This window comes from Manis pentadactyla, chromosome 17, assembly GCF_030020395.1.
Source record: "Manis pentadactyla isolate mManPen7 chromosome 17, mManPen7.hap1, whole genome shotgun sequence".
NCBI classification, from domain to species: Eukaryota; Metazoa; Chordata; class Mammalia; order Pholidota; family Manidae; genus Manis; species Manis pentadactyla.
The window spans coordinates 58,548,833-58,563,122 of record NC_080035.1 but is presented as its reverse complement, the minus strand read 5'-3'; the positions used below and the strand labels follow the sequence as shown (position 1 = coordinate 58,563,122).

General features: G+C 40.4%; 1 protein-coding gene across 2 annotated transcripts in view; it reads right to left on the bottom strand.

Moving 5' to 3' along the window:
* The window catches only part of LOC118916724 (basic immunoglobulin-like variable motif-containing protein), a 77,135-nt gene that overhangs the window by 50,949 nt on the left and 11,896 nt on the right, over positions 1 to 14,290 (bottom strand). For both annotated transcript variants that reach the window (XM_036893896.2, XM_036893895.2), the window contains exons 4-8: positions 11,009 to 11,104; positions 10,614 to 10,718; positions 10,337 to 10,431; positions 2,438 to 2,570; positions 1,019 to 1,105 (exon numbers count right to left, since the gene is read on the bottom strand). In XM_036893896.2, coding sequence (XP_036749791.2) covers positions 1,019 to 1,105; positions 2,438 to 2,570; positions 10,337 to 10,431; positions 10,614 to 10,718; positions 11,009 to 11,104 — 516 coding nt within the window. The remainder of the gene's footprint in view (positions 1 to 1,018; positions 1,106 to 2,437; positions 2,571 to 10,336; positions 10,432 to 10,613; positions 10,719 to 11,008; positions 11,105 to 14,290) is intronic.

The following is a 14,290-nucleotide window of genomic DNA, read 5'->3' as shown; positions in this document are numbered from 1 at the left end:
ACACCGGAGAACTTTCTCCTAGTATCTTAAATACACACCTACCCTATAAATCAACAGTTCCACTCCTCGTCTCTATCCAACAGGAACAAAACATAAAATGTGTCCTCAAAAGACTTGCACAGCACAAGCTGGCATATCCACACAACAGAAAATTGTTTGGCTATATAAAGGAATGAAGTTCTGGTCCATGAACAACATGGATGAATGTTGAAAACATTATTCTAATTGAAAAAAGCCAGATACAAAAGGTCACATGGTGTCTGATTCCATTTATATGAAATGTCCCTTTTGGGCAAACCAATACAGGTAGGAAGCAATTAAGTGGTTGCCAGGGGCTGGGCAAAGTGGGAAGGGGGAGTGACTGCTAATGGGTACAGGGTTTCTTCAGGAATGATGAAAACATTCTGGAATTAGTGCTGATTGATCAATTCCATGAATACACTAAAATCCACTGAATAACACATTTTTAAAGGGTGGACACTATGGTATGTGAATTATAGCTCAATAAAGCCATATTTTAAAAAGTTTAAAGACATGTACATCAATGTTCTTAATGGTTTTAGTCACAACAGACCAAACTCAAAACAATCCAAATGTTCATCAATAGGACAATGGATAACAAACTGTGGAGAACTGATACAACTTAATACTACTCAGCAATAAAAAAAAGACATAACTACTGATACACATGACAAAGTGGATGAATCTCACAAATGTTACTTAAACCTCAGAAGCCAGATGTGAAAGAACACTGTATAATCCATTTACATGTATCTCAAGAACAAGCAGAGACAGTTTATAGTGACAGAAATGAGATTTGAGGTTGTCTCCAGGGATTGACAGGCACAAGAAGAAGGTGCTTTCAGAGTGACGAGAGTGCCCCATGTCTGGATGGGGGCAGTGACTACACAGGGTATATTCATTCATCAGCACTCATCTAATTAGACAACTGAGATCTGAGCACTTCACATTATGTAGCTCCTACCTAAATTAAAGGAAAAAAATGAGAAAAACATACTTTTTACAGTGAATAGCAGGATGTTTTCTACTTGATTCTCCAATTAGGATCCAATATTCTACTTCTTGTGACAAGAAGGGACCCCTGCTAAATATAAATTACATTCATAGTAAGCTTAATGAAGGCCATTTGCTCCCTTGAAAACTCTGCTTCAACTGTATGTTAATAAAAGATATACTAAAGTTTATTCAAAGATTGCATTCATTAATGCTAGAATAGATACTGGAGTTTAGGCTTTAGCAAATTTCTTAAGGCCACTGAAGAAACCGCATAAATTAAGCTTAGGTCTTGACCCCCATTACAATAGCTAGGGCTAAAAAAGTTGAAACGCACCACCTCTGAGCATCTAGAAAGAAGTCCTGGCATGCTACCAGCACTCTTCAGCTGCTCCTCTCCTTTCACCACATATTCAAAAAGTTTCAAAAGAAATCCTAAAAACCTAAAGCAGCAAAGAAACTTTTAAACAAACTGACACCCTAAGCCCGCCCCTGGAAATCCTAACTGGAGTTGGTCCAGAGCGGGATTTGCAGTTGCACAAGAGTGTCAGGTGAGGCTCAGGTAGGCAGAAAAGGCGCCCCGAAGGGTATGGCGTGGGAGCACTGCTCCGAGGCTGACATCTGATCAATGTCGGTGGTTGCTGAGGTTGTAGGGTAAAATCAGACAAGAGACACAGTATGTCTCACCTCCAGAGAGATGAGCAAAGTGCTGCAGGATCTGGAGACACCAGGTGGTTTTCCTCTTGCTCCTCATTCACAGAAATATGGTGTCCAGCTTCCTGGTCCTCTCGGTCTCAGGGTCCCATCTCAGAATCTCCTCAGCCTCCTCCCCCTTGCCTTGAGTGGGACTCAGGCCACATGGCCTCCAGCCTCAAGGAACCCATCGCATCCCCCAATGGCCAAGCCCCGCTCCCTGCCCGATTTTCGGCCCTCACTGAAGGAGCGGCACAGCCACTTGCTCCTCAGTCACCGACATGGCCAGCCCGGGACAGAGTGGGGACACTGACAATCCCATGTTCTGCACCATGACAAAAGAAGATGCTTCTTAATGTACTCAGTTGGGACAATTTTTGACATAAGATTCCATAATTCATTTTCCAGGTGGGTCACTGGATGAGGACTGGGAGACATAACAGGTAAAATCCTTGGCAACTGTTTTATAATAAACCTAAGAGTGATTTTTCAAAAATCTTCTGCTTCTCATGATGCTGAACAGCAATATCTAAGTGCATAATGTGAAAGCACAATGAATCAAACTTCTGCAAAAAATATAAGCTACAATGTTTAAAGAACAGTCTAGAACTTGATGTGAAGAAGGCAAATAGTCAAGTCTTCCAATTTCTAAGTGACTAAATAGTTCTTCAACACCTTCTACAACACATTTTCCTGGAGAAGGATCCACATAAAATACAGAAATGCTTACCTGAATGCTTTATTAGCTTTAACAGGGGTTGCTTCAAAGCCAATTGGGCAAAAATAATGATTTTGGCAATGATAGATGTAAGCCAGTGATTCATCTTTCAATCCATGAGTTAACTTCGCCAAGGCGCCAGAAGCTACAAAAAATAAAAACACACACACTGAGGGACCATAATGCTTTACACAGACGACTAAGGACCACAGACAGAAAAGACATTACTTAGAGCACATTGATATTATGGGAAAAATGAAAAGCTACTGGTATAAAAAAATGTTAATGGACTTATTTTCAGTTTTACCCTTTAGAATGAAATTCAGATAAACTGAATAGCAAACTAAAGAACTGAAATATGTCCTTGCTCACCAAAACCTAATAATACACATACTGATCTACAAAACTTAATTACCATATAAATCCTAATACCTAGTGTATACAACAATGGTCTCAACTTCTCTGGCTATGCACATCTATGGCTAGAAATTTCTGAATAAGCATATCCATTATAAGCATTTCTGTTGATAGACTATGTACATAGTATGACTGTACTAATGTACCTTTATAGAAGATAGACAAAAGTGGGAATTTTGAAATTAGATTAAAATGCTGACATGCTAACATGTTCTTCTCATACCTCGGAGATCATCTTGCACAGCTCCTTGTAGGAAAATGTAAACATTCCCCCAACACACACTTTAAGCTTTCTGGCAGTCACCCAGACTAGAGGGACAGTTTTCACAAGCTAAGTGATGCGGTCAGAACCTCTCTGCAGACAGGCCGGTAGTACCACGTATGACAACTTAGAACAGCCGCTACTATTCCCCACGGCTATATTAGTTGTCAACTGATTTCAAAAGTATTACCAGCACTCAGTTCTTAAGGCCATTACCTGAGATTTCACTAACTTGCATCTCCAGGAAGAAACTAAATCATTCATGAACAAACAACCCATTAAAACTGGAGATCCTAAAAATAGTTGAGGCAGATGAAAGCTTGCAGTTCATGGTTCATCTGATTGATTTTCTAGCCACTGAAAAAGGTGAAGACCACTAAGAAGAGCAGGTCAGTGGCTGGAGCAGAGACAGGAGGCAGCCCCCACCCAGCGTCCGCAGACACATGCAGTTTATGAGCTCCAGAGACACAGTAACATTTCTGGCTTAAATTCTTTCTCTAAGGTTTCGTTCAGAACTTCCCCAGACATTTTTACTTCATGGCTTACTACCAGCACACATCTGCACATCAAGGTGATCTTTTCTGCTAAAATCTCTATTTATAATGACAAATGATAAATAAATCTTTCTTTAGTATTTGGTTGAGTTCCCTAACAATTTCAAAACTGACACCCAAGGGCAGCTCTGAATGAAGAATTATAAGAACTGAAATTCAGAAGAGGGCAATATGTCATTTCAGAGCTGAACCTGATTGTAGATAGATTCCAGACAGTATGGATTTATACTACTAATAAATGCAGTGATTATAAGAGATGTTTACACTTAATAGATTTAGGAAAAACTCTTGGAATCTTTTCAAAATTGTGAAAATGCCAAAGAAAAGGTTTACCCAAATAACTAAAAATTTTGGTGAGAATTTTTATATAACTTTTTAACAGAAATCTTAAAGATGTCACACTTTCCTCCTTTCTTAAGTCAAAGGTTTTTTTGTTACCAAATAGCTGCCTTCTTTAATGTGACTTTGAATAGTAATTAATGCCCTGAAATATATTGAGGATTTCAGGGGCAAACGAGATAGGTAAGAAAGATTGCTCTCATTGATATTCACATCATTCAGTCTGTGGCAAAACTCCGTGTCCTAGTTTTCTAGAAGACATGAGGTGGTTTTGCCTCTACGGGGTAATGTTTGTGGGCTTACGGCTACTCTGGTAATGTTTGTTCTCCTTACCTTGAGGCACATAACGTTCTGACTGATTTAGATTAGGGCTTAGCAAACTTTTCCTTAAATGGCCAGACAGAAAATATTTGAGGCTTGAGGGCCATGGGTGCTACTCGTAGTCCTCAGGTCTAGCACTGGAGCGGAAAAGCAGCCACAGGCGACGTGTAAGCCAGGGGCATGGCCGTGTTCAGTCAAACGTCATTTACAAAATAGGCTGACCACCTCTAACTTAGATCTGTAACCATCAAGCCTTTTGAGGACATGGAACCCTTCTGCGAGGGAAGTTTACATGGCAGCCTAGTAGGAAAGGATAAAAGCAGAGATGCTGGGGCCAAAGGAGGTGGGGAATTAGATGCCCACTTGTCACCCCCACCATCCCTGAGGCACTGCCATAGAATTCCCAGGGCTCAGCTAGGCGCTATTTGAAAATCACCGACTTTTCCATCAATGAAAAACCAATCTCTTGACAAAGGGGCTGGATAGCACCTCTTTAGAGAGACCACGGCAGTGGTTCTCACACTTGAACATGCAGGGTTTGTGAAACAAGAGATTGCTGGTAGCCTCCACAGCACCTGACCCATGAGCTGGCCTGGGGACCAGGCATCTGCACGTCTTAACAAGTTACCAGGTGATGCTGATGTTGGCCAGGCGTCCCCATTTTGAGAGTTGGTCTAGAGTTAAGAGGAAAATTTCATTTTGCTCAGTTCAGTAAGCAGCTTATGAGCAACTACTAACTACATCAGGAACCAGAGGAAAATACAAAACAAGGGATTCACAGAACCTTGTGCTGCCCTCATAGAGAAGATCGAACAAGAAATTATAACAGAGAGTGGAATAAGATGGGGCCACCAAAAAGGGATATTATTCAAATGAGGAAGAGCACATCAGGTTTGAGCAATCAAGAAAGAAGGGTGGCATTCAAGACAGAACTTAACAGAGTGGCAGGATTTCAACAATCCAGACGGAGGAAAGTGCATGAGGAGAAAACAAAATCACTGGAGGGGAGGGACGTAACCAGGGAGCGGCAGGTGGTCTGGATTAGAATATAGGGTACAACAGTTAGTATACAGAGGCCTACCGTAGGACACCCCCAGAATTTCAGGACAAGGTCAGAAAGAGATCACCCTCTGAAATGAAAGTAAATACAGCATTTAATACATTAAGGTCATCACCCAAGAAAGTAATTCTAGCTAGGAGAAAAAAAATAAATGGGTTACTGATGGAGGCTAACTCCAGAACAATGTCCAGTCTACACCAGAGTAGATCTAAAAAAGTCTGATACTTAAGTGACAAAGCAACCACTCCCAAATGCAGGGCCATGATCCGTAGCGTGCAGAGGAAGGAGAGGAAACAACTAGCGTTAGCTCGTTAGTCGCCCAGACCGACTGCCAGGAGGAGTTACTGCTACGCTGCCGTGAGCAGCTGGCAGGAGAATGCTGGTGGCTTTGGTTATATTTCTCACTCCAAGTTAACAAATCAACATTCCAATATTCTTTGAGTTTTTAGTTTGAGTTTGTGCTGTAGAGCCTGATCATCTATAGAGGACTAGGAGAATTCTAGACCTTACTAGAATTTTTTTACACCTTCAAAAAACAACCACCACATTCTGTAATCCAGAAAAGCTGCAGAACTCTTGATCCCCTGACATCTTTTAAACACAACTAGTACACGTAGGACAGCATTGGCTTTGAGGTTTCCATTTTAAGCAAGCACTAGAGAGCTTCTAAAGTAGAAAGGATCTATTAGCCCTGCACATTAAAAAGATTTATCTGGCCTTGTGTCTGTCATGAATTGGAGAAACCGGCGGAGGAGGAAAACAGAGTAGTAACACACAGTGCACCTGAGAGGTGCTGAGGCGCCGGGGGATGCTGGTAGCAGCGGCCACAGTGAGCATGTATGTGAGTTATGCTGGTAAAGGGCAGAGATAGCTATTCTCTGTTAAGCAAAAATAACGAGCTACAATATACCTACTAGAAGAATCAAAATGAAATATATGAACATTAGCATAGTTTTCAATCTATCTGATTAAAGAAAGGTGAATCTAGACTTCCTTGTCATAAATGTTGGTAGCTAAGTAAACCAACTTCGAAGTTACCTGAATAATCTGGTAATAATAATAATAGCAATGGCATTAATAATAAATAAATAATAAGTGAACCAACGGATTGAATTAGTGTTGACAACTTGCATAAACTTCTGTGGTAATGACATCTCTGGAAAAAAACACTCATAGTAACAGTTAAATCTGTGAATTTCATCAAATCCCTGTATTGATTTGTATTCCTCGAGTGAGCTCAGCTTACACTTGCCGGGGCCACTGGACATGAGATGTCAGCAAGCACGGGGGAGCCGCGAGGGCCAAGAAGCCAGGCCCCCGGGGACGCTTAAAGCACTGTGGAAAACAGGCCTAACCACCCTTAAAAACAAATTTAAACACAAAGAGACATTTCAGAGTATTTTCCAAAAGCACAGCAATAGGTGATGATGGTTTTCATGACCACACATCCCAGAGACAAGTGAGAAAGGCCAGTCTCTCAACTCCTTCAACGTGAGAGGGGACAGAAGAGCCTTTTGCTTGACTCACGTCCTGCCCACCCCTCTGATTAGAATCAGAAGTTCTAGGGAGACGTGTGTAAGGTCACGGGCACCATTTACAGAATCAAAGAGCTACTGAGGGCAGACCCTACGGTCAGGGAGCTGTACAGACACATTAAAAAGATGAAACATAATATAAGGCAGCGCGTGCCAAATGCCAAACGACAGGTGCCAACCATCGGGACTCTGGGGGTACGAGGACTAGAGCCTAGAGTAGCAAGGAAGGCCTTGGCAGTCTAGCAGGGTTTGCACAGGCCCCTGACCACTGAAGGAGGACGAGAAAATTCCAAGAGGGGAGGCAGACTGATTACCCTTCAAGAAATACACATCAAAAAAGAAACAGTCAGGAGTCAAGAACTCTAATAGGGAAAATGAAACTGGGAACAAAACTAGGAAAATTTATTATTAAAATTCATTTGAAGGAATTACAGTAACTGCCACTCTCCTCCTCCCAAAAAGGGGCTGAGGGAAGGCAGGGAATAGGTAGTTTATTCCACTCCTCAAATGAAAAAGACCTGATGTATGTTGGAGGAAGCCTAAATGTACAGGTAAAAAAATCTGTAGGGTCATAAAATGAATGAAGTACAGATCCTCAAAGATCTGCAAATGAGAATGTCTAATAAAATTACGGCATAAAATCTTAAACTTGGATAGGACATTCGGACAAAATCTTTTAAAATTCTAGAATAGTGATTCCTTAATCAACTCTCTCCAGGGTTTATTTAGTGTTTGTTATTACATTCATTATAAGATATTTATTTAGATATTTATTTATTTAGCTCTATCTAGATGCTACTGATACTAATACAACAAAAAACCATGGACTTCTCTGATGAAATCCTCTCATGATCGGTAAGCACAGAAGAGAAATGATGAATCTTGGGCTGATGCCTCTCAGGGCCCCACCTGTAAAGCCGTCTCGGGACACAAGCCTAAGAAATGTGTCACTGTAGCTCTCCACTGTACACAACACATACGCGTGACAGACTCTCCGTGATTATTTCCCTATTTATAGAAAAGGTTTGCTGACCACTGCTCAAGGTTAATGATTTTTAGTGTAGACACATCCGAGTGGTTACCCAGGACACCCGTTTGGGAACAGATACAAAATATTAGAACATTTATTACTTATGCTTATTGTCACATTAATAAAAGAAAATAAGCTTTACTGATATTTATCCATGATTGGGCATGGATGCCACAAAAGGTCACACGTCACACGTGTGCTGTCCCAGAGGAGGGTGGCAGGCCCGGGACGGTGGCGCTGACTCACACCACCCACCGCAGTGCCGTGACACGCCTCCTCATATGCTTGCCTCCAGCAAACGGCTGTGTGTTCAGTCTACACGGCACAAAGGCCCTCGGTATACATTTTATAAGACCTTTAATGAATAGAGTCATTATTATACTTTGTAATAACTGGAGAATGACCGTGAAAATCTTTTGGACCAGAAAAAGGTCGCTCTTATCTTGTGAAAATACACATAAAGATCATGGAATAAAATAAAGGTCTTATAAAGCAGACAAATTATGTATTTTCTTTCACAAAAAGTCAAGTGCCCCCAACTCACTGACGTGATGATAATGACATTCCAAAAACACTGATGCCAAGTACAGTCATCCTGGCAGATACTTTTTAAAAAGAAGCAATGTAACAACCTAAAAAACAAACAAACAAAAACCTTGAGCTAAGGAGAGAGAAAGCATTTTGGAAAAAAAATGTTAACTAATGTTTCTATAGATACATAATTTTTTTGAAAATGATATACGCTAATTATTAAAGGTAATAGATATATAGTAATATTATGTATATGTATATATACATACATATATATATGTAAATATAATAGCTCTAAAGTGCACTAGGACTCTTGAAAGAAGTCAACACCAGGACGGACAGAACAGCGAATGTAAGGTGTGAGATCTAAAATCATACAGACTCGGTTTGACACCTGCATCCACCACCTGCCGGCCGTACCCCTCACACAACGGAGCAGACAGGGAGAGAGGAGGAAGCGAGCTTTCTCATGTCTCTTCCTGTAGGGGTGGCTAAGCCCATTCATGAGGCTCCACCTTCAGGACCTAATCTCTCCCCAAAGGCGCCACCTCCTCGTACCATCACATGGGCAGTTAGGATTTCAGCACGTGAATTGGAGGAGACACAGGAGCTAAGTGCATTAAAACATATCTTCTTTTATCTTCACAGTGACCCAACGGGGTAGGTACGAATACGGAAAGACAAAGGTCTACCCTGGTCCCAGTAAGTGACATGTCTGCTCATGGTCACAAAGTCAGTATGTGCAGAAACCAACATGCAAACTCCAAGCCTGCCTGGCCTATAACCGACTTGATATAGCTGACAGGTGTCCTACTCAACGTTCAATCCACCATCTCGTTAACCCACAAGCCCTCTCTGTTGATAAAGACTCTCTCACTGACCAAAGTTTAGCTGGGCTCCTCTGAGCCTCTAGGCCTCTATCTTGGGCTGTTGTATCCACTGTTGCTGAATCCAGCTTCGGAAAGAATCCTGCTAACTCGGTTTAGAAAAAAATCCCCATCCCTTGATAACTGAGCAGGTTCCTCATCCCTCATCCTTGATGTCTAAGCCCTTGGCCTGTCTGTCAGACCTATTTAGCAAGAATCCCTTACCCTTGAGTTCTCCTGTTAGCAATTTTCTACCCACTGACCCCCTCGCTTTGCTACTTAGCTATAAATGCCCAGCTGTCTCTGTTGTATTTGGAGTTGATCCAACCTCTCTTCCCTACGACAATAACCCATGACAGTAGTCTTAAATGAGGTCTTCCTCACTTTTTTAACAAGTGTCAGAATGATTTTTTCTATAACACTACCTTACAAATTTCTGATTTATAAAGTCAGTGATTGCAAAAATATCAAATAATGCAAATTATTTAACTAGCACATAAATAAAACAATCAAGATCAATCCCATTACTGTTATAACCAAAACTGTTCTATAAGAGAACTTTGTCACTTTCAGGCCACTGTCCTACTGTCATATATTATTATGCAGGTTCACTGTCAAATAGTCTAAATCCTTGCATTCCCTTTTAGGGAGAGAAACTGCAACCTCCATGCTGCTTCCTGAAAGAGCTTTACTAGCACAATCACACACACACAGACACACCATGGACCCAAACAACACAAACAATGTGTTAAAACCATGTTTATGACAAGCCTAAAAGTGCTAAAAGTTCTAAATGTAAAGATGACAAGAGCTAAAAATATTAAACTGTATGCTGAAAAGTACCCTATAGATTACTACTAGGATTTCTCCCTTGGACAAGGAGATATAAAATTAGCAAACCGTGTTTAGGGCTTACATAATATCCCAAATCATCCAGCCTTTGAGAGGAATCCTAAAGCACATGTCTGTGTAAAAATCTTCTATATGTTTACCTACCAGTTTCTCCAGCTGTTTTATTCTTCCCATGAGGCTTATATAGAACATATGAGCATCCTTTCACATGGAAATGGTCATTAATTTGTCTAAACCATCTGAAAATAACAAGAAGATTTACTCATAGAGACAGTTCCATAACAAAGATGGCAGAGAAATTCAGGCCGTGCCCAAGTGTGGCACGTCTACTACGGGTTGGTTTACTACCAACACACATCTATGGCATTATTATTTTGCAGAACTAGAAATAAGGTATTGCCCCTAAGCAAGGGCTCCCTACCTCATAAGTGTTGTATTTCCAGTGAAAGGGCCGAACCTAATATCTTCAAATGGGGGTTGAAAGCCCAAAATATGTAAAGCTTCTTCTTGGGTAACAGGTGGAAGACTATGGAAGAAACACAGCCTTTCATTTTATAATTCAAACCTTATACAAATATAACCTGTCTCAACGTTAACACGTTTGATACGCAAAAAATTTTAGTCATGTTTTTAAATTTTATTTCATCAAAAATAATGCATGCATATGTTTTTAGCTAAAAGGCTAATGACAAAATTCAGCAGTTTTCTCTCAATTTACAAAAAATCTATTCTTGTAAGTCTTCCATTATAAAAAGAGCAACACTGAATAACTTTTAAATGTAAAGCTTGGGGATACCAATAAATTGACATACTTACGCTCCAGCTCCCATTGTGCTATACAAGAAATTCCAACAAGAAATTAATGAGGAGATACCACAAGAAGTCTTATATTGTGGCCGGCTTATGCAGTACCTGAGGAAAGAAAAAACCCTTTTCTTCACTTGAGTAAGTGCAAAATATACATAATAGAAATGTAATCTCATGCAACTAAAAGTGTTCACATGAAAACTGATCGTTTCAGCTAAGACAAGATCTTTATTCACTTAAGATATTTTTCTGTCTATTAAACATGCCATAACAAGAAGTCATCCAAATTAATAAAGATGGCTAAGTAGGACTAATATTTAGGGTGGCTGTTATCTAAACCCAATGCAAAAAAACTAATGATATATAAATTTAGACACCAACTACTGAAATGTCAGTGTTAACTCCTAAGTGAGCTCCTTGAATACATGATTATTTACAAATTCAAAAATACTGGAGAAATAAAGCATTGTCCCTACGTATCAGCTTCTCAGAGGGATTCCTAAAATTAAAAATTGCCACTGAATAATGGTTCTACTGCTGCAGAGAACTTTTAAGTGTGACACAAAATCCTCCGATGGCACAATTTAGTTGCAATTAGCCCAATTTTCCAAATAGTCATGTGTCGAGAGAAGTGACTGAGGCCAACATAAACAGACAAGAAGCAGACTCTTGTTCAATCATAAGGAAGAAAATACGCTGGCTTTCAAATTACCTTTCCCCTGCCGCTTTCTAATGAAGGTATTACTAATGAGCAGCTAACAAGAAAAGAAGAAACAAGACCTATTATCACTGAGCAGTTTTAGTCTTACCTTGAAGTTAATCAGAAAAAGAAAATTGCAGGGATATGTATATGTATTTGTGTAGGTACATACAATATGCATAATGGTGCACTTACAAATCAACAGTGATCCTTGTGTCTATAGTCTGAACCAGGATCATTAAGCTGAGATGCAAATGAGAATGGTCACTTAACCATATGGCTGTTGGAGAGCCGTATAATATACTAACTGTAATGGCTTGAACTGAGCCCCCCTAAAAAGATATGTTGAAGCCCTAACCATGGTCCCTGTGAATGTGACCTTATTTGGAAATAGAGTCATGGCAGATGTAGTCAGGTTAAGATGAGGTCGTCCTGGAGAAGGGTGGGCCCTTAGTCCATGACCACTGTCCTTATAAAAAGAGAAGAGAGACACAGAGGACACCCTGTGCAGACGCACACACGAGACGAGAGCCATGTGCCAGCAGACCAGCGCCGCAGCCGCAAGCCCAGGGATGCCGAGGACGGCCCAAAGAACTACGGGACCGGGGAAGGCAAGGAGGCTTCTACCCCACAGGTTCCGAAGGGAGGGTGGCCCTCCAGAATGGTGAGACCATTTCTGTTGTAATCCACCCAGTTGTTGGGACTTAGTTATGGCAGCCCTAGGGAGCTAATACACTAATTATCATCTAGGAAAGACCATAAGCTCGTTTATATCTCCTAATGAAAAAAACAGTCAACACATAGATGATTTTGCTTATATCTATTTGCAAGGCTGTTTAAATAAAAATGCCCACAAAAACAATCCTAGCCTGAGACAGTGTTGACGTTACAGGGCTCTCCTATTTTACACTAAGAAGCTAACTTCCACCAGTGCTCATGTATCATATCCACGGAACATTCATTCTGTTCTGTGACCAAACTTCCTACAATTGGACTTAGCCGTCACAATCAATTATTTCCCACAGCTTTCTCACTTTTTTCCCCAGTATCTTGTTTGTTTACATTCCTTGTCAAGTGGCTAAGAGCTCACAGGTGTTGTAATCACTGAATTCTTGCATGACTGGGAGTCTGTCGCTTCCACACTTGAATGACAATGTGAATATAAAATCCTAGGGTGACTGTTTGTCTCCTGAGAAAGAGAACTCCACTGGTGTTTCTCAGTTTCCCACTGAGACCAGTGGGATATTTCCCTGAGTACATCTTGGTTTTGCACCTGGACACCCAGGACCCTTTGTGCTTCAAGTTCAGCAACTCCACCAGAACATGCTTTGGTGCTGCTCACACTGTACTGATTTTCCTTTCCTGAGATACAATTTACCCTCTCAAATCTGCAGACTAGCCTTTCTTATCTCAGTTGTGTCTTAAAATATTTTTTTCTATTCTGATCTTTTCCTTGGGAAGACTGGTTGGAGATATTTGGATCCTGTTATCTGTATTTCTCTATTCTTTCATCAATTTTTATTTTGGTCCTTTTCCATTTAGGGTCTGTGTGATTTCCTCACACTGGCCCACCATAGACGTCATTATGGTTTTCCCGAGTTTGGGCTTTTTCCTTGCTTTTAATGTGGTTTTCACCTCCGCAATGACTTTCTTTTTGTCCTCTATTTCTTTCCAAGGTCCTGACAATTATTCCTCCTCCTGTTCTTGTATAATTTCTTCTTTTAGCTCATTTTGAGAAGTTGTGTAAACTATAACTTTTCTTGTAGAAAGGGCTTTGTCTGAATTTTAACTATTTCCTCGAGTAACTCCTCCAAAGATGTGCGTGCCTTCTGCAGATGTTCCTTTTTTGTTTTATTTGCAGTTTTCATACACATATTATCAAGTTGCTTCCTTTCTGATTCTTGCTCACCTTTGAAGAGAGACAATTATCACCGAAGACCTGTCCACTATCTTTAACACCTTGTCAGATCTGTTGAGTCTCCCACCTATTTATTTATTTATTTATTTATTTATTTATTTGTGTGGTAAAAACAAATCACATGGAATTTACCATCTAACCATTTCTAAAGGTACAGTTCAGTAATGTTAACAATATTCGCATTATTGTGATAGAAATCTCTAGAGCTTTTTCATCTTGCAAGACTGGAACTCAATGCCTACTGAGCAGCAATTCCCCCTTGCCCTCCCCCAGTTGCTGGCAACCCCCATTCTATTTTCTATTTCTATGAACTTGACTTCTTTAAATACTTCATTTAAGTGGAATCATGCAGTATTTATCTTTTTGTGTCAGGCTAAATTCACTGAGCATAATATTCTCAAGGTTCATCCATGGTCAAGCACACATCAAAATTTCCTTCTTCTTTAAGGCTCAATAATAGTCCATTGTGTGGATATACCACCTTTTCTATACTCCTTTACCTATTGACAGGTACTTCACCTACCCCTTGGCTCTTGTGAATAATACTGCAATGAACACGGGTGTGCAAATCTCTCTCTGAGATCCCACTTTCTGCTTTCCATTCTTTTGGAAATATACCCAGAAATGGGATTGCTGCATCAACTGGTATCTCAGTTAGCTCAGGCTGCTATAA